This window comes from Amblyraja radiata, chromosome 1 (genome assembly GCF_010909765.2).
Source record: "Amblyraja radiata isolate CabotCenter1 chromosome 1, sAmbRad1.1.pri, whole genome shotgun sequence".
NCBI classification, from domain to species: Eukaryota; Metazoa; Chordata; class Chondrichthyes; order Rajiformes; family Rajidae; genus Amblyraja; species Amblyraja radiata.
The window spans coordinates 103,139,812-103,165,204 of NC_045956.1; the positions used below are offsets into that span (position 1 = coordinate 103,139,812).

Here is a 25,393-nt window from a genome sequence, read left to right on the forward strand (position 1 = left end):
CTCTAAAGTCTAAAGTTAAAGCCCTAATCTTGAACTTATTTGCATCAATTAGGTGTGAAATCAGGAAGCATTAATGTAAAAAATGTAGTGTAAATGTTGAATCTCTCCGAATGCTGGGCTGAGTGGACTTCAATAACAAGACTACTTGATATTTGCTGGGAAGATAATTAAATATCAGAATATGCTAAGATCCTGTTCTTTTATTTAACCCATTCGTTGCTCCTCTGTGTTGTAACATGGTAGTTGATGCTTGATTTTTAGCTGTTATTACCATCCCTCTGCTGTGTTGTGCCTCAACTTTGAGGTGATGTATAGTTCCAATTCCCAGTGGCAAGGACTTCACGATAACACATCTTTATCGGTTTCTAAGGACCTGCTGTGTTTCGAATGTTTGTTCTTAGTTTTCCAACCTTACTTCTTTAAAATAAAATATCCTTTTCAGATTAGGTTTCCCATGGGAGAAGTGTTTTATTCTCAAACAATAAAGGTCTTCTGTTCCTTATGCAAAAATGTAACTGCCACACGAAAAAAAGGACCCCCATCTGAATAATTTACTTCAGCAGCCTGTTAGAAACCAACGTTTATCCGCTGGAAATGCTGCACAAATGATGGGTGATGGAAGATGGCTGGAGAGAAATCAACATCCTGAATGCACATTTTGCAAATTAAAAATGTATATAATGTTATTTTGGCAAGAAATGCCCTAGTCTCACATGGTAAACATAAACTCGAACACTAACTAAAACTATGGAGTATTTGTAATTTATCTGGATGTTTAAAATGACAAAGTAACAGCACAATCAGAATGCGTTTAGTTCAAGACTGATCAGAACAGATCTACAACAGATATTCTTTCAAAATCCCGAGATCCCACAGCGAACATTAAAACAGCTGGTGCTCCCAACTGATAGTCACCAAATTAATCATGAGGTGCTCAACTTGACAGTGCCTGTAAATTTTCAGATTTCAACAGTGTGGGATACCCAAGTGTACCTTGGGTCCAGACAAGTACCAAATCATTTGACAGATGTGTCTAGCTATGCTTGAGCACAGTGAAAACTTTCTAGTGAAAATGCCAATTGTTTATTTTCTTCACATTTGGATGAACAAACCCGCAGTGGCAGGATTATAATCATTTTCACAAACTTTCATTTGCTTTTATTAAGGTACATGGACTGTCGTAGTCAACTTAACAGCTTCTTTCATCGCTCATTTAAGACATGACAGGATGATTTAAATCATTGTAGCTTACAGATGAGTGACATGTTTGTTTTTCAAAGACCTCTTTAAGGGCCACTGATTGACTAGATTTCCTTCCTCTCACTCCCCTTCCTCGTAAATCTCAGTGTTTCTGAAACTAGTTGTAGTTTTAAGCACTTATTTAAAATCATTCTGATCAGAGCAGTTTGGGGGATTAAGCTGTGTTAGTGCTATTTTTTATTTAATTGATGTCAAGACGCCTGTTGCTTCGTTTTTCCCCCAGCAGTTGAGAGGCAGTGAATACAGCACCATTGCTAAGAAATATATTTAAAGGACACTGATGAAGAACCATAAGTGGGCATCTAGTTCTCTTAGTTATTCCCACAAAACTTAATTTGCATTGATTAAAATATACTTAAAATTTCAGCAAAACCTATAGCGCTCTGCCTGAGGCAGGTACTCACACCAGATTTAGGCATGATTTAGAAAAGTAATGGAATTGTCAAAGCAGAGTAGACTGGGAAAGGGGATTAGTAAAGATCGGTGCTATGGTTGGCATAGACATGGTAGGCCAAATAACTAATTTCTATGCTGTATGAATTTATCGGATCACTTCAGATTAGCGCAGATTTTGAATTTAAAATTGTTTAATTTTGAGAATTTTTTTGCTTCTCTAAACAATTAATCAGTTTCTGATGCCAATCCATTGACACAAGACAGATTAAATATTGTTTCATTGTGAGCTTCTCTTTAAACACAGTGGATACCATGCTTGTGATAACCATTACAAATTTTCACTCTCCAATGCACTGTCAAATAAGATAAATATCAACTTCATGTTTCTGACCATCATGTCCATATGACACAAATTAGATGTATTTTTATTAATATAACAACTAAACCTGTTAACAAATTACACTCCTTAATCAATTAGAAAAAGGAAGCAACACCATTGCTCAAAATAATTTTCAGAGATCATTTGCTGACTAAATAGTTTACCCATCCACTCCAGCTTACATAAAACAAGAGGAAATTATGGAAAACAAAAAAAAACAATTATGAAAACCCAAATGGTCTATCATATTTTTAAACCAATTTTACCTCGACATCCTCCCATCACATTCAGGCATTTCTATGCAAACAAACAGAGTTGTGAATCTGTGGAATTCTCTGCCTCAGAAGGCAGTGGAGGCCAATTTTCTGGAAGCTTTCTGGAAGATAGCAGAGTCAGGGGATTTGGTGAGAAGGCAGGAACGGGGTACTGAATGTGGATGATCAGCCACGATCACATTGAATGGCGGTGCTGGCTCGAAGGGCCGAATGGCCGACTCCTGAACCTATTGTCTATTATTGTCTATTGTCTAAACACATTGGGTAGTAAATTTAGAACACTAAAGAGAGATATCAAATATTTAATCATACTTTTGTACTAGAATTTTATTCTGCATCTTTAACAGTAGTTGGGTATCTGCCCTTTATACAACATTTGTTAATGGGCAATACTGGATAATAAACTCACTAAATCAATTCTACACAAGCAGTTACACATGCACAAATTAATGCAAACAGCCAACATTTATAAAAATGCCATTGAAAACCTTCCAAATCCAAATTTTGTATGTTTTACTTCTGCTAAGCAATATCATAAGGTATTTTATCAAAGTAACAATTCGGATGTACACGCATGTTTTTGGGCAGAAAAAAATGAAAGTTTTCAGAGTGAAACATAGTTATTTCACTCCTATGCTCTCCCAATTAAAAATGATTTAAGATCAAGTTATGAGAGACTGCATGACAAAAAACTTTACTGATTCTCTGCAATTCACTTGCAATATTTTCAAAGCTTTGTTATTTTACAAATCTGAAGTAAGCATCTCAATATCTGTCAAAAAGATTGGCTTGCAGAGAATATGCATATCACTCATTGTATTGCAGTTTGGGGCAAATAGATGGAATATTTTACCAATAATGCTAAATGTTTATCTTCATGTAGCCTACACCAAGCTGATGATTCAATTCTTGAATTAAGTTAAAGAACACAGAACTTGTCTGTGTTGTGTTAATCGCAACTATTCTCATTTCAATTGAGAAGAGGGGACAATTGCACCCGCTATTCAAATCTCAGTGCCCATAGAAATGATCAAAATGAATTAAAAAGGCAGTTTTTATTTTATATTTGAAAGCCTGTCAGATTTTGTACTGCTGAGGTAATCCAAAGCTCAAAGATTTAAAGCCCACATTCGTATTGAAAACAGAGAGCTTCTTTGTGTTTTGTACGAGGAAAAATAAAATCCCACAGAGGTATTTCCTTCCTTTCTGTACAAAAGCTACCCCACCACCCCCCCTCCCCCCCCCCCACCCTAAACACTGTGTAGAAACCATTTTTGTTTCTAACTTTTCACATCTCTCCACACACAGACGAATCATCTGGGAAACAGCAAAGCGATCCTTTTCAAATGATGCCGGTAACAGGAGCAGCCTGTTTGAGGGACGGGTCCCGACTGCCTCTGTGCGTAGTTTACAAATTGTTCTTAATGTGTGAGATTTGCGGCCCATGCCAAGTTTCTTCACTAGGCCTTAGCCCCTTCAAATGGATCCTGTCACAAAAGTAGCTCCCAGGGGGATTCAAAGGGATCAGAAATCAGAGAGTCACAATGCTTGATGTTTCGAAGACCCAACAGGCCCCGGAGGGAAGACAACAAGTCTGTTGTCTCTGCAACATGACAGCTGCTAAGATTAGGAATTTAGCTTTATTTTGTTTGGAGTTTCCTCAAAACACATCTACAATAATTAAAGTAAATTTCATTTTATTTCCACACAGACATACAAAGGATTCTATATCAAAGTTTCTCATTTATTATCATCTTTTTTAAGCCCCATACTGAGACTGTTGATGCAAATTCATTTGCCTTCGACACATGAGATTTAGAAAGATGATATTTAGCTGAGCTGGTCCTCAAGTTAAGAAAAAAGTGAACACTCTGGTATGAGTGTGGGAAGATACTGGTCCTTTGCTCTCGTTATTAGTTTTAATTATGACTGGTAAAACAGCTTGAAGGGGAGAAACTGGTCAGCATTTACAAACCATGCATTTTTCTGGTCTGCCACCCTAGATATAAACATTCTAGTCATCCACAAGTAATGCATGAAACTCTATTATTATACATTTTCAAGCAGTTTGTGAGATGGGTGCGACCAAGCAAATTAGAATAGACTTTCTCATTTGATTTATCAGTATGACTTGAAAACATTAGATGGAATATTGATTATATAAAATCCAAGGCCACGCCAAAGGTCAGTGTACACAAACTGAGATTGGCATTCTGGATTCCTTTGTAAATCTATACATAAAATACCTTAATTCTACTTTCTACAGAGCATGAAAAGGAAAAGGAAAAGCCGATCCAAAACCTATTAATTCACAGTTCCCTCCATAATGTTTGGGACAAAGACCCATCATTTATTTATTTGCCTCTATACTCCACAATTTGAGATTTGTAATAGAAAAAATCACATGTGGTTCAAGTGCACATTGTCAGATTTTAATAAAGGGCATTTTTATACATTTTGGTTTCACCATGTAGAAATTACAGCAGTGTTTATACATAGTTCCCCCCACTTCAGGGCACCATAATGGTTGGGACACAGCAATATCATGCAAATGAAAGTAGTCATGTTTAGTATTTTGTTGCATATATTTTGCATGCAATGGCTGCATGAAGTCTGTGATTCATGGACATCACCAGTTGCTGGGTGTCTTCTCTGGTGATGCTCCACCAGGCCTATATTGCAGCCATCTTTAGCTTATGCTTGTTTTGGGGGCTAGTCCCATTCAGTTTTCTCTTCAGCATATAAAGACATGGTCAATTGGGTTCAGATTGGGTGATTGACTTGGCCACTCAAGATTTGACCATTTTTTAGCTTTGAAAAACTCCATTGTTGCTTTAGCAGTATGTATGGGATCATTGTCTTGCTGTAGAATGAACTGCCGGCCAATGAGTTTTGAGGCATTTGTTTGAACTTGAGCAGATAGGATGTGTCTATACACTTCAGAATTCATTATGCTACTACCATCAGCAGTTGTATCAACAATTAAGATAAGTGAGCCTGTACCTTCAACAGCCATACATGCCCAGGCCATAACACCCCCACCACCGTGTTTCACAGATGAGGTGGTATGCTTTGGATCTTGGGCAGTTCCTTCTCTCCTCCATACTTTGCTCTTGCCATCATTCTGAAATAAGTTAATGTTCGTCTCATCTGTCCACAAGACCTTCTTCCAGACTGTGGTTGCTCTTTTAAGTACGTCTTGGCAAACTGTAACCTTGCCATACTATTTTTGCAGCTAACTAGTGCTTTGCATCTTGCAGTGTAGCCTCTGTATTTCTGTTCATGAAGTCTTCTGCGTACAGTGGTCATTGACAAATCCACACCTGTCTCCTAAAGAGAGTTTCTGATCTGTCAGACAGGTGTTTGGGGATTTTTCTTTATTATAGAGCGAATTCTTCTGTCATCAACTGTGGAGGTCTTCCTTGGCCTACCAGTCCCTTTGCGATTAGTAAGCTAATCACCTTTCTTCTTAATGATGTTCCAAACAGTTGATTTTGGTAGCCTCAGGTTTGACTGATGTCTCTAACAGTTTTATTCTTGTTTCTCAGTCTCATAATGGCTACTATGACTTTCATTGGTACAACTTTGGTCCTCATGTTGATAAACAGCAATAAATGTTTCCAAAGGTGATGGAAAGACTGGAGGAAAGACTAGGTGCTGAGAGTTCTCTTATACCTGCATTAAGGAGGCATTTAAACACACCTGAGCAACTACAAACTCCTGTGAACCCATGTGTCCTAAACATTATGGTGCCCTGAAATGGGGGGACTATGTATGAACACAGCTGTAATGTCTACATGGTGAAACCAAAATGTATACAAATACCCTTTAATAAAATCTGACAATGTGCACTTTAACCACATGTGATTTTTTTTCTATTAGAAATCTCAAATTGTGTAGTACAGAATAAATAAATAAATGATGGGTCTTTGTCCCAAACATTATGGAGGGTACTGTGAATTATAGTTATAGTACTTCTTTGATCTCAAAGCTGGGCTACTACCAAACGCAGTGAAATTCCCATTCATGAGCCTTCTTTCTGGAAAGTTACGTGTAGTGTGAACAAAAACGGACACAAAACTCCTCTTTTTTGATGAAGTATTAACTGTCTCTTTCCAGATACTCTCTACCCCCCTGAATGCTTCCAGCATACTCAGCTATTACTTCAGACTCCAGCATGGCAGCCTTTTCTTTTATTTCCCATTGTACATTCTGGCAACTTATTCAAAGTCTAAGAAGGATTAGGCACACATTGGGAAAATAAATCAAAATGAACTAAAGCTCTTCTCGCAAAAAAGTAAAATTTTAGTGATCATCTAGAATTTGGAAAAGTTACATACATATCTCATTCTAAACATGAAGAAACATTATACATGGATTAGAGGTTTTGCCAGATTTGAATTATCTGGAAGTGATTGCATTTTAATGACCTTGTTAAATCTTGGATGGATTTCTGCATTCTCCAAGGTCAGTAAAATAGTGAAAAGACATGTGCACATACAGACTGGGATTTGGGAAATTAATGATTATACCTTTGCATCTGAAAGCACTGCTTTAGTAATTTTGAGAGAACACAATGCAGATAAAACATCTGAAGACACTAGTGCACCATACATAATAAAAAAGATTCAACATTTATACCAAATGTTGTGGTAGTTTTGAAGGTGAAGTTAACATGATCCTTCATTTTGATTTTAATCCTTTTGCCTTCCCACCCCTCAGGGATTTGCTTCTAAATTTAGCCTTGGAAAGCTGAATTACGTTCCTCCTAACTATTAATAATACTACTGCCTTATAAATAGCTATCAGATACACTTACAAGAGGACAGTTAGGCTGGATCAGTATGTTCTTTTTACACCAACACCTACCTCACCATTCCAATTCACTGCTGAAAATAAATCAGTTAAATAAAATCTTCACGTATCTCACTCAACTCTGGAATATAGCCATTTTATCAGCTAAACTTGAGAATTAATTAATAGAGAATGAACTCTGATAAATATTTGGTCTGGTTTAAATAAATTGCAGGGGATCATTTTGAGACGGATTTTAAATTACTAAAATGATTGGATAAATGCAAGACTTGAGTAGCCAGAACAAAATGTAATATCACACTCATTAAATCAACTTAATTCATGGGATGTGCTTAATCAGGTATCTACCATTATTCATAATAGGTTAAATCAATATATAATTATATATTATTGTAAGGTAATTACTACTAAATTAATGTTATACTTCTATGCATAGCAATACTAAATAATTCTCCCATTTTCAAACGGCATAATTTTCATGATCAGTCAGACCTTAAATAATTATTTTTGGAAACATCATTCATTGTGTTAAGTTGAAATTGATACAGCAGACAAATACCAACATTACTTGGAAAATATTCTACTGAAAATACTAATTAATTTTATTTTAGATGCATCCTAGCTGTTCAAATGGTTCGGATACCAATCTTCCCAATTGACTACCTCCCAAAGTACATATTATCTCTTGTGTGCAACAATATGGGAACAAGCCACTACGCAGTCATCTGCAAGCAACAGTACGTAAACAGTTAAACACTTCATTAAACAAGACCAAAAAGACAAGGGTAAGCCTGTTGTATGTTATTTCAGGATAATACAATGCTTGCAGCTGTCGCAATCCAGTAATAGAATCAGAATGCTGACTCCACTAAATATTTTACAGCCAACATGCATACCAATTTATTTAAACATCACAACTTTCATAACACTTATTTAACTTGTACTTCTGACTGTTGTGGTATTTCTCTTTTGCTTTTGTTAGATTTTGCTCCAATCTGCATCACATGATCACTTTGTGACAACACACAAAGTGACCATCAGCGTACACAGATGTGTTATTATCTTGATGTATGCACATGGATTTAGAGCATAGGTTATGGATCAGGAATCAGAAGCAGAAAACTGATTACTTCTACTTCTTTCTCGGCTTTTGTATGAAACCAAATAGCATCAACTGGCTGAGATTAGCTAAAATAGCACTGAACAAGGAACCAATGAACTAGTTTGATCCACCTCATATATTAATAGTTGCTCACTGGATAACTGTGAGCTGCGAAAATCGCTTTCCAAATGTGACAAAAACAGGTGGGACCAAAGGACAGGCATAATCTGGTACAAACAAACAGTTTCATGCTCATGATACTAAACAAACTTTCGGGAAACTTGCATTTCAAAGATTTTCAGAATATAAATAGTTTAAGATTAGGAGTTAGCTAGCGGGAAGTGTAAACTTTGTGCACTGTGATATTAAATCAGAATTCCTAGCTTCAGGAAAAATTCTAATGCAAGACTGCAAGTCAAACTTATATATAATTTAACCTAAACATTTCACGCACTCTGGCACTGTAAAAATGAGTGCACCTTCACCCTCCAAGGCTTTAAGAAAATCATAATTTCCACTGAAAACATGTATCCATTACTGTTGTTAATCCCACAACTCTTCAGCTCAATTTGTAATTGGATTACCATAGTTTTCATGCAACTTCCATTTTTGTCATATTAGAAAAGGGGAAAGATCCTTTCACACATGGATAATTAAACACTAATCTGACAAGTGTAACATAAAGCCAGAGCATGTGGATGTCATTCTACTGGGTGGGGAGAAAAGCATCCAATTAAACATGTATTAAAGTCAGTACCTCTCCAGATATGTCAGGAGCCAATGGAATCGCTGGCCAGAGTGAGGAGTAGATTGCGAAAAACACCACCCACATTCCAATGCTGCCCCAGATGGCCACATGACTGAACTGATAAGGGAAAAGAAAATTAAGATATCAGTATGTTATTTTGCATTCAGTAAAGATTGTTGAGAAAATCAGATACAGGCCATACGGCACCTCAAGCCTATCCTGACAGTTTTAATGAGATCAAGCCTACTCCGTCATAATCCGATTCCCTTATCTCTTACATGTCCAAAAGTCTATTCAACTGAACCTAATATCCAAAACTTTCTGAAGCAACGAGGATTCATAGACCTACAAATCGTAGGTAAATACATTTTTATCTCACTCCTAAATGGCAGACTCCTTGCCCTGCCCCAAAGCTCCACGTTACCCAGGTAGAGGACAACCATATCAATCACTCCAAGAACCTTGTATATAAAAATGTGATCACCTCCCACTCTTTCAAGATTCAGTGAGAAATTAATGCCACTCAAATTTTCTTCACAGGTCAACGTCTCGATTCAAGAATCATTCTAGTGGTTGATCAAGTCATTTCTCAGCCTTTTCTTTAAAAAAGCCCAAATCTGTAAACAGTACTCCCAAAGTGATCTCACAAAAACCCTGGACAGCAACAAGGGTTCTTTACTTTTCTACTCCAACTCTTCAATTAAGACCAACATGCCATTTGCCACCTCAATTATTTAATGTAATCTCTTTATAGGGTAGATGCGCAATCTTCTTCATCAAATACAAGGGAAGAGGTCTCCTCTGGTTGAGATATCTAGAACTAGTGGTCATAATGTGGCAATAACGGATTGACAAATCAGCATAGAAATAAAAATAACGTCTTCACCCAAGTAAGGTGTGGAGACTCAGATGCTGACCATTTCTATGAGATCAACAGATTTTTAGATACGAAGGGAATTGAGGAGTATGGAATTAGTAGGAGAAAATTGTGCTGATGTTAAAGGTCAGCTATAGAGGCAGAGCAGGCATGAAGGGCTTATTCCTGTTTATGTTTCTCACGTAATGCTACTGATCATGTTGGTATCTAGTGGGTTTTCAGTTTGTGATGATTATGCAAATTAACATTATAAAAACCTGACCTGTAATGGGGCGACCAGACTGTACACAATACTGTTTTTTTTTTTGTTTTTTTTTAATTTTATTAGAAGTAAGTACAGTCATATGGCACCAAAGTGCCTAATATATATTTTCATAATACATTTTATGTACAACTTCTTTTTTTAATTTTTTTATTACACTGAAAAAAGATTAGAATAAGAAAAATAAGTTAGATAGTAAAGGATAGAAAGATGTGAAATATATAGTGTGTGAAAAAAGAAAACGAGTAAATGAAGAAAGTTGAGAGAGAGAATAGAGAAAAGAAAAGAAAAGAAGAAAAAAAAAAAAAGAGATCATTATTTATAGTCTTGACCAACCCTCGTCCAGTCCTGAAACAGTTATTTTTTACAATTGTATTGCACCATATGATTCCAAAAAAACGACGAATGGAGACCAACTCGTTATGAATTGGTCTGATTTATCCATTAGGAGGAATCGCATTTCCTCAAGATGAGCGGTGTCCAACACAATACTGTTTTGATTACACAATTTATGTTTATTTTCTCTCCACAAATGTTGACCAACCCAGTACTTTGTGCTTTAACATTTCTGATATAATTGCAGAAAAAGCTAAGCTATTTAGAGTTTTGCTAGTTATTTTTTTTACAGCTAATACATAGTCATATTTGTAAAAAGGTTGTAATTATTTGTTAGTTTTTCCATTTTCAATTTGCAGTGGAAATGTTTGAATCTCGGCTGGAAGGCTATTGTAAATGTGTGCATTTGTTCTATGATACTGCAAAATATAAGGACACAACTCAGAAAACCATTGCCTGCAAGTAAGTCTGCTTTCAAAATGGCTGACAAACTATTTTTTCTTTAATTAAAGGGACTGAACAGCTTTATTGCCGATTGAAATGATGGCTATGTGAATACTGCAAGGATTCAGAACTCAAGACTTTCAGCAATACGCACAAAGGGCTGTTAGAACAGATTTTAGCACCATAAATCTAAATCTTGTTGCAAATTATTTCTGTAGAGCATTTCCTGGAGGGAATGTGAATGAAATAAAGGTAGAAGCGAATTAACCTAAGGCAAAAGCACAAAGACTACTATCCTCAAGCTCCACTGCGAAACGTCTTGATTTGGTTGGGCAAATTTCCATTTCTAGGAACAACTTTGTTCCACCTGTGGAGTTGCCAAATGTTTATAAATGTGGTAGTCTTGACCAGTATGGGGCATTATTACAACCTTTGCTTCTGTATATCAAGCTTTCTTTGGGGCGGAAGATTAACATAAATGGGAAAAGCCCACAGGAACGCTAATTCCACAGTCCTGAAGTCACGATAGTGACAATTGCAACACTGTAGCCGTAAATCCCCAATTCCTGTGACCGTGTCTCTCCACTTGATATCCTGAAATCAGTCCAACACATAGTGAATGTAAACTCAAAGTGTTGGCTGAATTCAACGGGTCAGGCAGCATCTGGGAAGGGAATGGACAAGCAACGTTTCAGTTTCTAACTCAGAGTCTGAAGCAGGATTCTGACTCGAAACGCCACCTTCCCAAGTTTTGTTCAAGATTCCAGCATCTGCAGTTTCTTGCATCTCCAGATGGAAACTACCCATCTAATGTAGGCTGGAACAAATACATTATTCTGATTCAAGAGATGACAGCTGTAGGTTCTTTGAAACCCATGCAATTAAATACAATACTGCACAAGATGGGTCATTTCTCCAAAATTAAGGTGATGAATTGAAACTAAAGATTCTTTATTTCACTGAAAGATCTCAAGAAAGCTTTGTTTCAATCTGTTAATTGTTTCTATATTAATGATTCTTAAGTGCACTTTTTCCTCACATTTTAAATTATTTTGGGAAAGAGATTTTACGATTTATTTTGATTAGTTTAGTCCAAATTTAAGTTTAAAAAACAATCCTTTGCTGAGGAAAATATTAGTTCCTGCTATCCTTTCAATTATTTCATTTGTTTTAAAGGCTTTAGTTATATCTCTCAGGATTCTTCATCTTGGTGAAGTTCATCGTTTCTCATACTTTAAATTACATGTGTATTAAATATGTGTATCACAGACCCAAAATGTTGACTGCACTGCCCCTTTTCACAGATGCTGCCCAATTTGCCTTTCCAGCCTTTTCTGTTCATGTCAGATTTCGAGCTTCTGCAGTTTCCTGATTTTTATGTTTTGGTACTGGGAAGAAAAGGTGTGAATGCTTGGTTGAAATAAAACAAATACATTCCAAATGAGACAAGGAAAGAGGAATAAAAAGACGAAGGGCTACTATTAATAAGGGCACCAAAATGTATGGGGAGAAGGCAGGAGAATAGAGTCGTGAGGGAAAAATAGATCAGCCATGAACGATTGTGGAGCAGACTCGATGGGCCGAATGGCCTAATTCTGCTCCTGTCATATGGTCTTTTGTATTTGTTTGGATAGTAAACAGCATACTGAAATTATTCCTAACACTGCAAGTTATTTCCTGAGTGAAAAAGTATATAAATTTATACTTAAGTACCATTAAACTCGCATAATTTAAATGCATCATGTTTAAACAAAATTATACCCACTTCATTAATACTGATAGCAAGCCTAAGGTTTAATGCCCAACTCAGACTGCCATTGAGAATGTCTCGTTAGATAGGAAAGTGTCATGGACTTGACCCAGAGATAGTAAAGGAAGGATGGCATATTTCCAAGATTGTCTGCAACTTGGCAGGGCATTTAAAAATGGTAGTGCTCCCTGCACCTGCTGTCCTTGTCTCTCTTGGTGTTCAAGGTTACGCTTTCAGGCGATGCCCTTGAAGGCAGATGGATGATTTAATGCTGCTCATCATGTAGGCAGAGCACTGGAATAGGGGGAATATTTGTGGTGGATGGGTGCCAAAGGGGATGTTGTTGGAACATCACCCATCCAGACACGTGGCAAGTGTTGCATGATATTCCTGCTCTTTGTTGCAGGATACTTGGCTTTTGACCTGATCTTGTATTCACAGTATATGTGTGCCTGTTCCAGTTAACTTTTGAATCATTGTTGATTCTTTTGTTATTATTGATGAGGATCACATAATAACAATACTGTTGAATTTAAAGGGGAATTGCTTAGACTCTCTTGCTGAGACATTGCTGGGCACTTGGATTGCCTGGCACTAGTTACTTGGACAGGTGCATTGATAGGAAAGGTTTAGAGGGATATGGGGCCAAACATGTGCAGGTGGGATCAGTGTGGATAGGGCACCTTGGCCAGCATGGGCAAGCTGGGCCGAAGGGCCTGTTTCCATGCTGTATGACTCTTTGACACAAATAATGAACATGTCATTTGCCATGCACTAGACCAGTCCTGAATGCTGTCAAGGTCTTTATAGAGTTCAAGAAGGAACTGCAGATGCTGGAAAATCAAAGGTACACAAAAATGCTGGAGAAACTCAGCGGGTGCAACAGCATCTATGGAGCGAAGATGCTGCTGCACCCGCTGAGTTTCTCCAGCATTTTTGTGTACCTAAGGTCTTTATAGAGGCAGATTTGCCTCTATAAGCTTCGCTCTGAGAAGTTGGGTTGCAACTGAACACTTTGGAATCCCCAGCAAACATTCACTCTTCTGAAGTTATGGTGGAAGGAAAAATAGTAGCGAAGTAACTGAGAATGGCTGGACTTGAGATACTGGTTTGGGAGTGTTTTGAAGTGGCATCCCCTGGGGTCAAATGAACAGATCCATCTTCCTTTGACTCCTATCAATGGAGAGCACATTTCTGGATACCCACCAGCATCAATTTGATTTGGGTCCTTGGGTCAGCCAAGTTAATATGTCAAATTATTATGCTCCAGCACTGACAAAGCAGGCAACAAAATAGATTTATAAGCAGGCTACAAATACATTACATGTCCTGTCATGGATAATTATTACTTACTGTGGTCCAAGATGAGGTCTCCAAACCAGCTTTTAAACAAACAGTGATCACCACATACTGTGGAGAGAAAGTAATAAATTACACTGCATCATAAATACCATTCTCTCACTGAATCTTCTCACTTCTGTTTGCAATTTTTGCGAATGAAAAAACTGCAAACCTTAGAAGTAACAATCATCAAAACATTTTATTACCCATCCAATGAATTAGTGCCCAGCAGAAGATTTTTGTATTGTGAGAGTTTAAGAGGGCAATAAATCGCAATGGGCAAGCAGGTGAAAGTGCTGATGCCAACTCCAAAAACATCGTCCTTGTGATGGAAAAGGTTTATGCTTCACCATATTCATCTTGGAAGTCCAATACTTCCCCTGAAACTCAACGGGGCCTAATCTCAATGCTAAAATATTTAACTTGTTTATCTTTCTGCAGATACAATTAGATTGCTTTGTATTTCCAGTATTTTTATTGCTTTGCTTCATTCGACAAATTTATCTGGAGGATGATACGCAGCATTCAGATTAGCATGTGACACTGAAGCCAGTACTCAGAAATTCTTGCAATGGAGCAGCTTGCTCCCAATAGGAATGGCAGAAACATCAGACACTCAGTGATACCAGGATTCTTGACAGATTGAACTCCACCCACTTGTTCTCCCATGGATGCTATGGAGGGTGGTTAACAGGACCCCTGCAGGCTTTACGTACTTTTCACATAAAATTAAAAAATCTGAATTTACTTATTTTAAACAAATGTTCAAATTTAAAACAAGCACAATTCTTTGAAAACTAAGCACGTCAACCAGCAGTGAAATGAATGCAATAGGTTAAGATCTCCTGAGCATACTGCTGACATTTCCTTTCCAGATGTATAGTAATTCTCCTCCTGAGGTTGGGCCAACTCAATTCCAACCTGAGTCCCTGTTGTTCTTTTTTTGCATTCAGTAGCAGGAAACACAAGGGAGAGATTAATTTTCAAATAATACATCAAATTCTGCAAATCTGATTGAGAGGCTGGGAACTATACTAGAAATATTAATTACTACACTCAATTTAGCTGCCTTATGAGATTTGTTTACAAATGTGGCTATGTGTCATATTTTTTGTTTTTTCTTTAAATAGATCAGCTCTGCTCTTAAAAAAAACAATCCTGATAAACATATACATTTATATAAAGATTATACTATACTATAAACTGCTAATTATGGAACTACATTCAAATAAAGTCCATTATAGGTGTTTTGAGTGACTGTGTTTTTCCCCAGTGTTGGGACATGTGGGCTTTTGTCCCAGTCCACAGATTTTTTTTGCTCTGTGGTTTCTGCATCACTGGAGTTGTGGCTGCATTTAGCTTTAAGATGTTTATCTGTGAAGTAATCGTAATTGACTGAATCTATTCCAACAGGCAGCACTTTGTGTAACCTTAGAGCACAGAGCCCCCTCAACAGCCAACATCATTCACCTTTGAGGGATGGATTCTCATTACATCAGCCGGTAAATGACCTCAGCGACTTCTCCTCTTGTTCATTTTTTGGCAGTGCTTTTAGCAGATCCTTCAAAACTTTTAGCTGTTTTATGGGGTAAACCAGACTAAGCGCAAGACAGATACCGAGCCGGGGGATAACATTTTACGGTGCTGGGAGGATAACACTTTGTTTTCTCTCAAATTTCTGACCTCTCATTAATATCTTCCCATGATGATTCCCAGGATGTCACTGTGCCAAGGTATTCAATTGTTCTTTAGGTCTATTGTGAACAACTACATTTTGTTATTGTATTTAACTTTCATTCTCAGGTGTCAACTGTTCCACCTCTATTAATATAACCTCAACTGTTGCATTTGGCATATTGTCATTGTCGTTCGCGGTGATAGAAACTACTGGTTAAAATATTGAATTTGTTTCCAAAAACTCCCATTCACAATTCTATAAACATATTCTTGCTTATTGACAAAGGGATATATTTTTTCTCCAAGAGAATCTCCAACTTTTCCTTTTAAGTCCAGTGATAGAAGAATATGGGTGGACTTGCAATATCACATGATATTTGTCACTCAGCACGGAGAAGCTAGACTTTCCTCACACTTACCTAGTGTGTGTCGTGGCAGATTCAGGCAAATTTTGAGGAGACCAGTCTCCTATCGGTAAATTTGAATTAAGTGGGCAGCCACAGCACTTGATGCACTGTGAATACTGCACTGAACATTTCTCCTTTGCAACATTAAAGCGAGGTTCTTCACTCAGAATTTATATTTCCCTCACCCACCCTGCATCAAAATAGGTTGCTGGGTGAAAGCAGGCAGATGCAATTATTACCAAAACTCCTTACTCAGCCTGGGAAGATTTTTGTTGTGGAATTGTAAATGCAAAACTTTAGCATCTTTTCCCACTTTTACCGAAATAATTAGTTCCACGTTATTCTAAGGTTCTCTCCATTCAAAGTTCAACATTTTAAAATTCTGCAGTTCTCTACACTGCCACACCAAAATCAGTAGTTTTCTTCTTTGTATTCCACATCTCAATTAATCAATAAAAGTTATGTCATCTTGTGCGATGGCCCACCATTCTCTGAATACTATTTAGTACAGTACTCCTCTACAGTGTGAAAGCATGCCACAGGCAGTGGAGGCCAATGCACTGGATGTTTTCAAGAGAGAGTTAGATTTAGCTATTAGGGCTCTTAGGGCTAAGGGAATCAAGGGATATGGGGGAAAAGCCGGAACGGTGCTGATTTTGGATGATCAGCCATGATCATATTGAATGGTGGCGTTTCTTCTTGGTTTCTTGGTCCTCCAAAATATTCCAAATGGAATTTAAACTGGAGGTGGTGAAGGGAGGGCTTAAGCCAGAAAGGGTTATTGGGAAGAAATGTACTTTTAGTTGCATCTGGTTGGGTAACTATAGTAGGGTGGAGATTATTGCATGCTTTAATTCTGCGGGGGAAGAACGAATTGCTGTACACATCTGTCTTTGTAGCTGGGATCACAAATTGGATCGAATGCCCTCGTCTGCTCCTAATTGGTTTGGGTTTGGTGTAGGTCTTGTAATCTATGTCGAGCTGACCATTTAACATTTTGTAAAAACAGGTCAAACGGTGAGCTTCACGTGCTGGCTCAAAGGGCCGAATGGCCTACTCCTGCGCCTATTTTCTAGGTCTATGTTTCATAATTTCAGTACTAAATATCCTACCAATATTTTTAAATGACCCCTTAGTTCTAAATCCCTCAGCCAAGGAAAGCATGTTCCCTGCATCCACCCTGTTGAGCTATGTTCAGAATCTTATATGTTTCAATTGGTCATTATCATTTGTCTGAATGAGAAAATTGAGGATGTACCTACTCAAAATGACCCAATAAGACATACCTGCTACCCTAGGGAACAGTTGAGTGACTTTGCACCATTTTAAGTAAGAAGTCCAAAAGTGTGCAGAATACTCCAATTGTGGTCTCACCAAGGCCCTGTGCAATTGCAGTGAGACTACTGTTGTACTCATATTTTTGCAACAAAGTCCAACATACCATTTGCCTTTCTAAATGCCTGTTGCACTTGCTCCCAGTAATTTGTGTCCAAGCACATCAGGTCCCTTTGACCATCAATACTTCCCAGTCTTGTCATAAATGTTAATTTGCGGTACAGCAAGCAATTAGAGAAACAAATGTTTTGTTGTTCTGGATCATAAAAAGATTTGAGTACGAGTGAAGTTACACGGAGTCCTAATGTGAATGCAATGACATCACTGAACAAATCTCTTTGCCCTTCTTAAGCAGTTTTCTGGAATTGGGGAAAGGATGGCGGTTTGTTCAATGAGAAAAGATTGAATTTCTCTATTGACCTGAAAGAATGAGAGGGGATCTCATAGAAACATACAACTGTTCTATGGGAGTTGACAAAGTAGATGAGGAACAATGTTTCCTCTGGCTGGCATGGCCAGAACCAAGTCAAGTCAAGAGAGTTTATTGTCATGTGTCCCAGAAAAGGAATGAAATTCTTGCTTGCTGTAGCACAACAGAGTATTGTAAGCATAAATACAGAACAGTTCAGTGTGTCTATATACCATAGACCATATATATATACACATAAATAAACAGATAAAGTGCAATAGGCTGTCATAGTTCAGAATTTGTTTGATAACGAGTTTAATAGCCTGGTGGCTGTGGGGAAGAAGCTGTTCATGAACCTGGATGTACCAGATTTCAGGCTCCTGTACCTTCTGCCTGATGGCAGCGGAGAGATGAGTGTGTGGCCAGGATGGTGTGGGTCCTTGATGATGCTGGCAGCCTTTTTGAGGCAGCGACTGCGATAGATCCCTTCGATGGTGGGGAGGTCAGAGCCGATGATGGACTGGGCAGTGGTCACAACTTTCTACATTATTTTCCGCTCCTGGACGCTCAAGTTGCCGAACCAAGCCACGATGCAACCAGTCAGCATTCTCTCTACTGTGCATCTGTAGAGGTTCGAGAGGGTCCTCTTTGACATACTGACTCTCCGTAAACTTCTCAGGAAGTAGAGGCACTGATGTGCTTTCTTTATGATTGCATCAGTGTACTGGGACCAGGAAAGATCTTCGGAAATATGCAGGCCCAGGAATTTGAAGTTCTTGACCCTTTCCACCATATAAATGGGATTGTGGGTCCCCATCCTACCCTTCCAAAGTCCACAATCAGTTCCTTGGTTTTGCTGGTGTTGAGACCCAGGTTATCGTGCTGGCACCATTTGGTCAATCGGTCGATCTCACTTCTATACTCTGACTCATCATCATCAGTGATTCGTCCCACAACAGTGGTGTCAGCGGCAAACTTGATGGAGTTCGCACTGTGACTGGTTACGCAGTCATGAGTATAGAGTGAGTACAGCAGGGGGCTGAGCACGCAGCATTGAGGTGCTCTCGTGCTGATTGTTATCGAGGCTAACACATTTCCACCAATACGGACACAGACTGTGGTCTGTGGATGAGGAAGTCGATGATCCAATTGCAGAGGGATGCACAGAGACCCAGATCTGAGAGTTCGGTAACCAGCTTTGAGGGGATGATGGTATTAAACGCCGAGCTGTAGACAATGAATAACAGCCTGACATATGAGTTTTTGTTGTCCAAGTGGTCCAGAGCGGAGTGGAGAGCAAGTGAGATCGCATCCACCGTTGATCTGTTGTGGCAGTAAGCGAACTGCAGTTGGTCGAGATTCTTGTCGAGGTAGGAATTGATATGCGCCATTATCAACCTCTCAAAGCACTTCATCACCACAGGCGTTAGTGCCACTGGTCGGTAATCATTGAGGCACGTCACCTTGCTCTTCTTGGGCACTGGTATAATTGATGCCCTTTTAAAGCAGGTGGGAACCTCAGAAGTGAGAGGTTGAAAATGTCTGTAAAAACCCCAGCCAGTTGGTCTGCACAGGCTTTTAGAACACGACCCGGTATACCATCAGGTCCAGGAGCTTTCTGAGGGTTCACCCCCCTGAAGGATCTTCTGACGTCGACCTCTGTGACTGTGACTGAAATACCAAAGTGAGGGCGAGGGATAGAGCGATAGGCGTCTTTGATGGTCGTGTAGCAGTGGTCGAGGGTGTTTGATCCTCTGGTGCTGTTACCAGCAGTTACAGTTTCAAGAATTCAGGATTAAAATAAGATTATACTTTTTCATCCAGAGGATACTTAATCTTTGGAATTCTCTAACCAAGGTGCCATGAAGCTTAGTTGCTAAGTATATCCAAAACAAAGATTTATACGTTTTGGATATTGAGGAAACAAACAGGTTTAGTGCATGAAGAGTAGCACTAGGGAAGGTAAAAGATAAGCAAAGATCTTGTTGTAAGGTGAAACAGGCACCAGGAACTACAAGGTCTGCCACTGGTTCTAATTCTCATGTTCTCACAAACAAAGGTGCATAAGTGTCACAGTCAGCACAGACCACAATGCCCATAGCTGATGCATTGAAGTCTCTATCAATGTTCAATTGAGGTATCTTGGTTCATATGATCCTTAGGCTAGCTCATGAACAATACATCACACCAGCCTTTTACAAATTTCATGTGCTTGACAAGCATGTGAACAGAACTTTTAATCTTTAACACACTTTCTGTTAATGGAAATGATTTGGTCCCTTCTCTCATAGATAAACATATCATTCAGGGCATGAAGCATAGATGACTGTTCAGCAGCTGAATGCTCATATATTCTCTGGCATCCATTAAATGCCATTCAGGAATTCAAGACACCCTGGAGGTTCAAGGATTCTTTAAAGGTGTTTCAATGTTAGCTCAATGGAATGCATTTTACTCCACTCATTGCATCCATTATTGTTTGCTTTATAAACACCAAGATCATGATTGCACTTCCAGTGTCAGTAGATTGAATTTGCTGCTCAACATTACTATGCTTTTCTTGGATGGTATGTTCTTTCAGGCTTTCTCGTTAGCGACTTAACCAGTGTTTGATGTTGGTTAAATTTTGTGTTAATAATTTTTGGCGTTAGGATCATGGCCATACAGCAGACAACTGATCCAGGTTCTAGTCCCGGTATTGATAAGAATGCAATGTGATGTGGAAACAAACAATTACAAATATAGCTGTTCACTTAAATATGTATTTTTGAACATTATTGAAGTTGAAGGCATAGATTATCCAACATTTATTAATGTCCATAATACTGACCATATCTGCACACCATTCAATTCATTAATGCAGTATTTAATCAGCCAGGGACCATATATTTTGCAAGAGCTATAAGTTTCAGTGATTGTAATCCTCCAATGGCTAGCTAACATACTTTGCATCCCTTTAACACCATTACATTTGTTTTTCCTGGTAATCTGCCAAATCTCTCTTGATTGAAAATTCATGTTGATGGGAAATTTACCCCATGCCACACTTTGTGGCCCTTAAAAATAAAGGATCATTTTCTACAATCATTTGGAACGCTGGAAATGCTGTTTGGAAATTCTGGCTTCCAGGCCACTTGCGATGCTTTCCCTATTAGTCTGATCGGATTTGCTGATTTTTGTTTTGTTCTGGCTACATTTAATTTTAAAAATGGAAGGATGAAGCACTGTAGGTGCTGGAAAAATTTAATTGAATTTGGTATTTATCTTATTGCGTGGGATCCTGTATTGAAGAAAACGACTGCCACATTGTAAACATCAGCGGTTACATTTCATAGTAAGCCATTATATTCAGAAATATTTGGAAATGTTTGAGGTAAAATGTGGCAAGAAACGATGAGAGACAACTGACAGAAAAAAGCTTAATCTGAAGGATGGCAGTAAATTAAACGTTAAAGGGAGCAAAATGGTCAGAACGATAGAGATAACGTACTTTATTAGAAATTAAAAATATCTCTGTCAAGGCCAAAGTTTAGAGCTAAAAAGACAAGGCCAACAAGAATTTACTCCAGGTTAAAATCTTAGTTCTTTAATTCTTCTTGGCCTTGTTCTTGTAAATCAGTTCTTTTACTAAAAATATGAATAATAGGGCAAGTTTAGAGGCAAATAGGAGCTGAAAATAAAGCCTGAAGCTAGAGTGTGAACCAAGCTTTGATGGGTGGAATGATCATCAGCCTTGTTCAAAATGTGATGTACTTCCCTTCCTAATTACTGAATCAGCATAAACAAAAGGTGAGCTGACAGTATGACAACATGATTTGGATTTACTGGTTTTTCTTTTTTTAATTAGCAGCAAAGCTCAGTCATAAGTCACTTCATATAATATTTTTCACGAACCAAACTGATTTCACTTCAAGAGCATGGAGCAGACAGTTATGTTGTTTTGATACTTAATTTTGTGCATGTATTGTGCCAAATTGGCAAAAGCATTTTGAACTTCAGGAGGAGAAATGTCAACATTAATTGGTGAGTGATATCACAATGTCTTTAGGTGATGAGTATTTATGGACTTACTGTGTAAACCATATTTCCTAGTAGCAGGCAGCCAGGCGTCTTTCCATTTCCAAATACAGTGTCTGCAGGAAGCAAAAACACTAACATGAGTTCAATAGTTCAAACTATTAGTTGCTGAAAGCTCCAAGAAAATAATCCCACATCTGCTAGTCATATTGCAGCAGTAGATTTTTCAAAGTTAATGTATGAGCTGATATTGAAAAGAACTAGGTTATTGTGAGTAACTGTTCCTCCAGGATTATTGTAATAAAGATCTAATAGCAGCAGAATTATTATTTTTTTTGAAACATCACTGTGCTCTGGGGTACATCTTATGCACTGCACATAACTAATGCCCTTCCTAACTTTCAAAATAAATTAGAAGAATGATCTTGGAAAATTTAGGCCAGGTGACTTGACATCTACTGAGGGAGAAAAATTGTGAATAGATTCCATAAGCAGCAAGCTGAGAACATTTTGTGAGCACAAGAACAATAATTCTAAGGAAAAGGCTTCTGTATACCCAGGCCAAAAACATTAACCGAGAGTTTTATGCTGCAATAAATGAAATGGATGACATTAATGTGGTTGGTATTATTTATCTTAACTTAAAAAAATACATCTGATCAAGGCCCTTTTGGCTGAAGTGAAAGCTCAAGGGATGGCAGGCAAGTTGCAACTTAGACCCCGGATAATGAATTAGTTATATAAAAATATTTTAAAGAGTAGCTGTCAATGGAAACTACTCCACATAGGCAGTTGTGATTACAGGAATAGCAACGTTTTGTTGGTGGTATTCTGATATGAACCATTAAAAGATTATCCAAGTTTGCAGAGGATGTGGCGTATAAAATATCCAAAGCATCGGCTAAAGTTAATAAACCTTAGTATTAAATGTTTAGAACACATTTAACGATGGGTGGTGAAAAACTCCTCGCAATGGCTCAACAAATAGCTTGAAGTGTCAATGTTACGACAGGGGAAACTAGAATGCACGGAATTGGAAGAATACCATATATGTGTAGTTTATATTATTACTATAGTAATATCGGCCCCTTTCATATCAGCAATATGCAGATGTTCCAGGACGATGATGTGGTGGTGATAGCAGAATATGAGCATTAAAATATTGAAGTACAGTCTGCACCAGTGGTTTATATATTGCACGTATTCCCTATTTAATCACTTAAAAGCTTCATAGTTTGCACAAAAAAAAAATCATTCTGTACGTAATCACAGTGGAAAAAGTTGCCGTGTCAGCGAGTATTCACATATTCAATCATATCCACTCTCAGCAATCTTGGAGACATAGTTCAAGGAACTTTGAATAAATAATCAAACAAAATTACTGTGATGGAGGTATACTCCTGCACACAACCAGATCTCTCATGCAGCAAGAAGATGAACAGCCAGTCTGTTTGATAGTCAAGCAGACTGGCCAAGTTCCTGGTTTTCTTTGAACAACACCATGAGATCCAAACCCCTTGAGAAAGGCCAACACAACTCTGGTTTAACACCTCATCTGAAAGAGCACTTCTGGCAGGGCAGTGTGACCCTAGCACTCAACTGCAGCATTAAACTACTTTATCTGTTCTAATATTGCTGGAGCGCATGACTCATGGGCATTTTATCTTTACATTTGATTAATTTCTTAATATTTATAGACAACGAAAACAAAACTTACTGGAAATACTCAGCAGGTCAAAGACCTGAAATGTTAGCTCTGCTTCTCTTTCCATCGATGCTGTTTGACCTGCTGTGTTTCTAAAGGTTTGTTTTATATCAGACTTTGAGAATCTACAGTATTTCTTTGATTATTACATACACTGTTATTTTATTTTAAATATAATAAATCTGCAAATTTATGGGCAACACCAGGCAAAGCCCTGAAAATCCAAAGCAATTTTCCTTTGGCTGGTTTGCCTCCATCTGACATTGTGTAATTGACAGTGATATTATCTTGCAGGTGAAGTTTAGCAATATTAGATAACCATCAGATAGATATGACTGCCTCTCTTTTAAAGGGGGAATTTGAAAGGGTTACCTAATTCAGATATCTACAATAATTTAATTTATTTCAGTATAAAAGGAGCTGTTTTAATTACTTTTGCTAGTTTGCTCATTTCATTGAAAGAAACTGCACGACTTAAAGTAGTTTTGGTCACTGAAGGGAGAACAGGTGAGTTTGAAGGGCTGATGGTAATTGGCCTTTGAAGAGCAACTCCATTGTGATGAAAAAGTTATGATAAAGAACAATGAACCATAAGGATAGTAGCCTTTCAAGACCCATCACCTTAGGAGGAGTGGGGCAGTATGACAGGCAACTTCACGATCACACAAAACCCATGCCACCACTGGATATTAGGAGCCAAAATAAGCAGCACACAGAGAAGGTTGCTTGCAAAATTGAGCGCTTGCCAGCACCCCAATCCTCAACTCGACCCCAACCCTACAGTTAGGGAAACTCGAGTAGTTTAAATGAAATCTACTTAAGTACAAACTGCCAGGAAACATTTTCCCCCAATCACAGTCAACTTTGCCTCCAAACCTTTATGGGCAAGAAAGGAATTGATTTGTTTACAGCTATGTGCACAAAACTGTAGGACCAATTTCAGGAACTACTGGCCCATATTATACCTCGCCAGTAACACGCACTTCACCAAATGGCAACAATCAATCTATTGCCTATTTTAGACCAACTACCAAAAATTTGTAGCCCCCTTTTGCTCTGGTATTTTATTTAATTCACATGTTTAATCGATAATGTTTTATTATTAATGTTTAATGTTTTGTGTGTCATTCCTAACTGTCACTGTATGTCATGTTGTCACTTGCGGGCAGAGCACCAAGGCAAATTCCTTGCATGGGAATGCTTGGCCAATAAACTTATTCATTCATTCAACAACAGAAAACTGGATAATGACGTCTGGAGTGGCATGTGAAGATTTCCTGAACAATTTCAATGGCTAACAAAAAGGTGATTTAATGTTGCAGAAACCCACTCTGCATGATTACTGAGAGTTTTATACCCCCACCCACCTTTCTCCTCCAAATGCCCTGCTGAACTTGCTCTTAGGCTGATGACAACAAGACTGATTGCAAAATATGAAATGGGCAAGAGTGAGAAGGCAGTGGGGTCACACAAGGGCTCATGGCTTGCTCCCATTGATTGGGGGACAGTCTATTGACTGACATCTAGTACAAATTCAACAACTCCCACAGCTACCTTGACTACAATTCCTCCCACCCTGTCTCATGAAGATGGCATCCCTTGCTTTCAATTTCTCCATCTCTGTCGTATCTGCTCCCAAGATGAGGCTTTCCACCCGAGGACATCCGAGATGGAGCCCTCACCTGTGTCTCACGGTTCTGCTCTCGCTTCCACTCACGGAACAAGGAATAGAGTTAATCTGGTCCTCACCTTTCAGCCCACCAGCCTCCACATCCAACACATCATTTTCCAACATTTCCGCCACCTTCAATGTGATCGTCCCACCAGTTACATCTTCGCATCCCCACTCCTTTCCACT

General features: G+C 38.3%; 1 protein-coding gene across 5 annotated transcripts in view; it reads right to left on the reverse strand.

Moving 5' to 3' along the window:
- Positions 1-25,393, reverse strand: part of atp8a1 (ATPase phospholipid transporting 8A1) — a 330,023-nt gene that overhangs the window by 18,021 nt on the left and 286,609 nt on the right. For all 5 annotated transcript variants that reach the window (XM_033027892.1, XM_033027903.1, XM_033027886.1 and 2 more), the window contains 3 exons: positions 21,885-21,946; positions 13,998-14,054; positions 8,985-9,092 (listed from right to left, as the gene is read on the reverse strand). In XM_033027892.1, the coding sequence (XP_032883783.1) occupies positions 8,985-9,092; positions 13,998-14,054; positions 21,885-21,946 (227 nt within the window). The remainder of the gene's footprint in view (positions 1-8,984; positions 9,093-13,997; positions 14,055-21,884; positions 21,947-25,393) is intronic.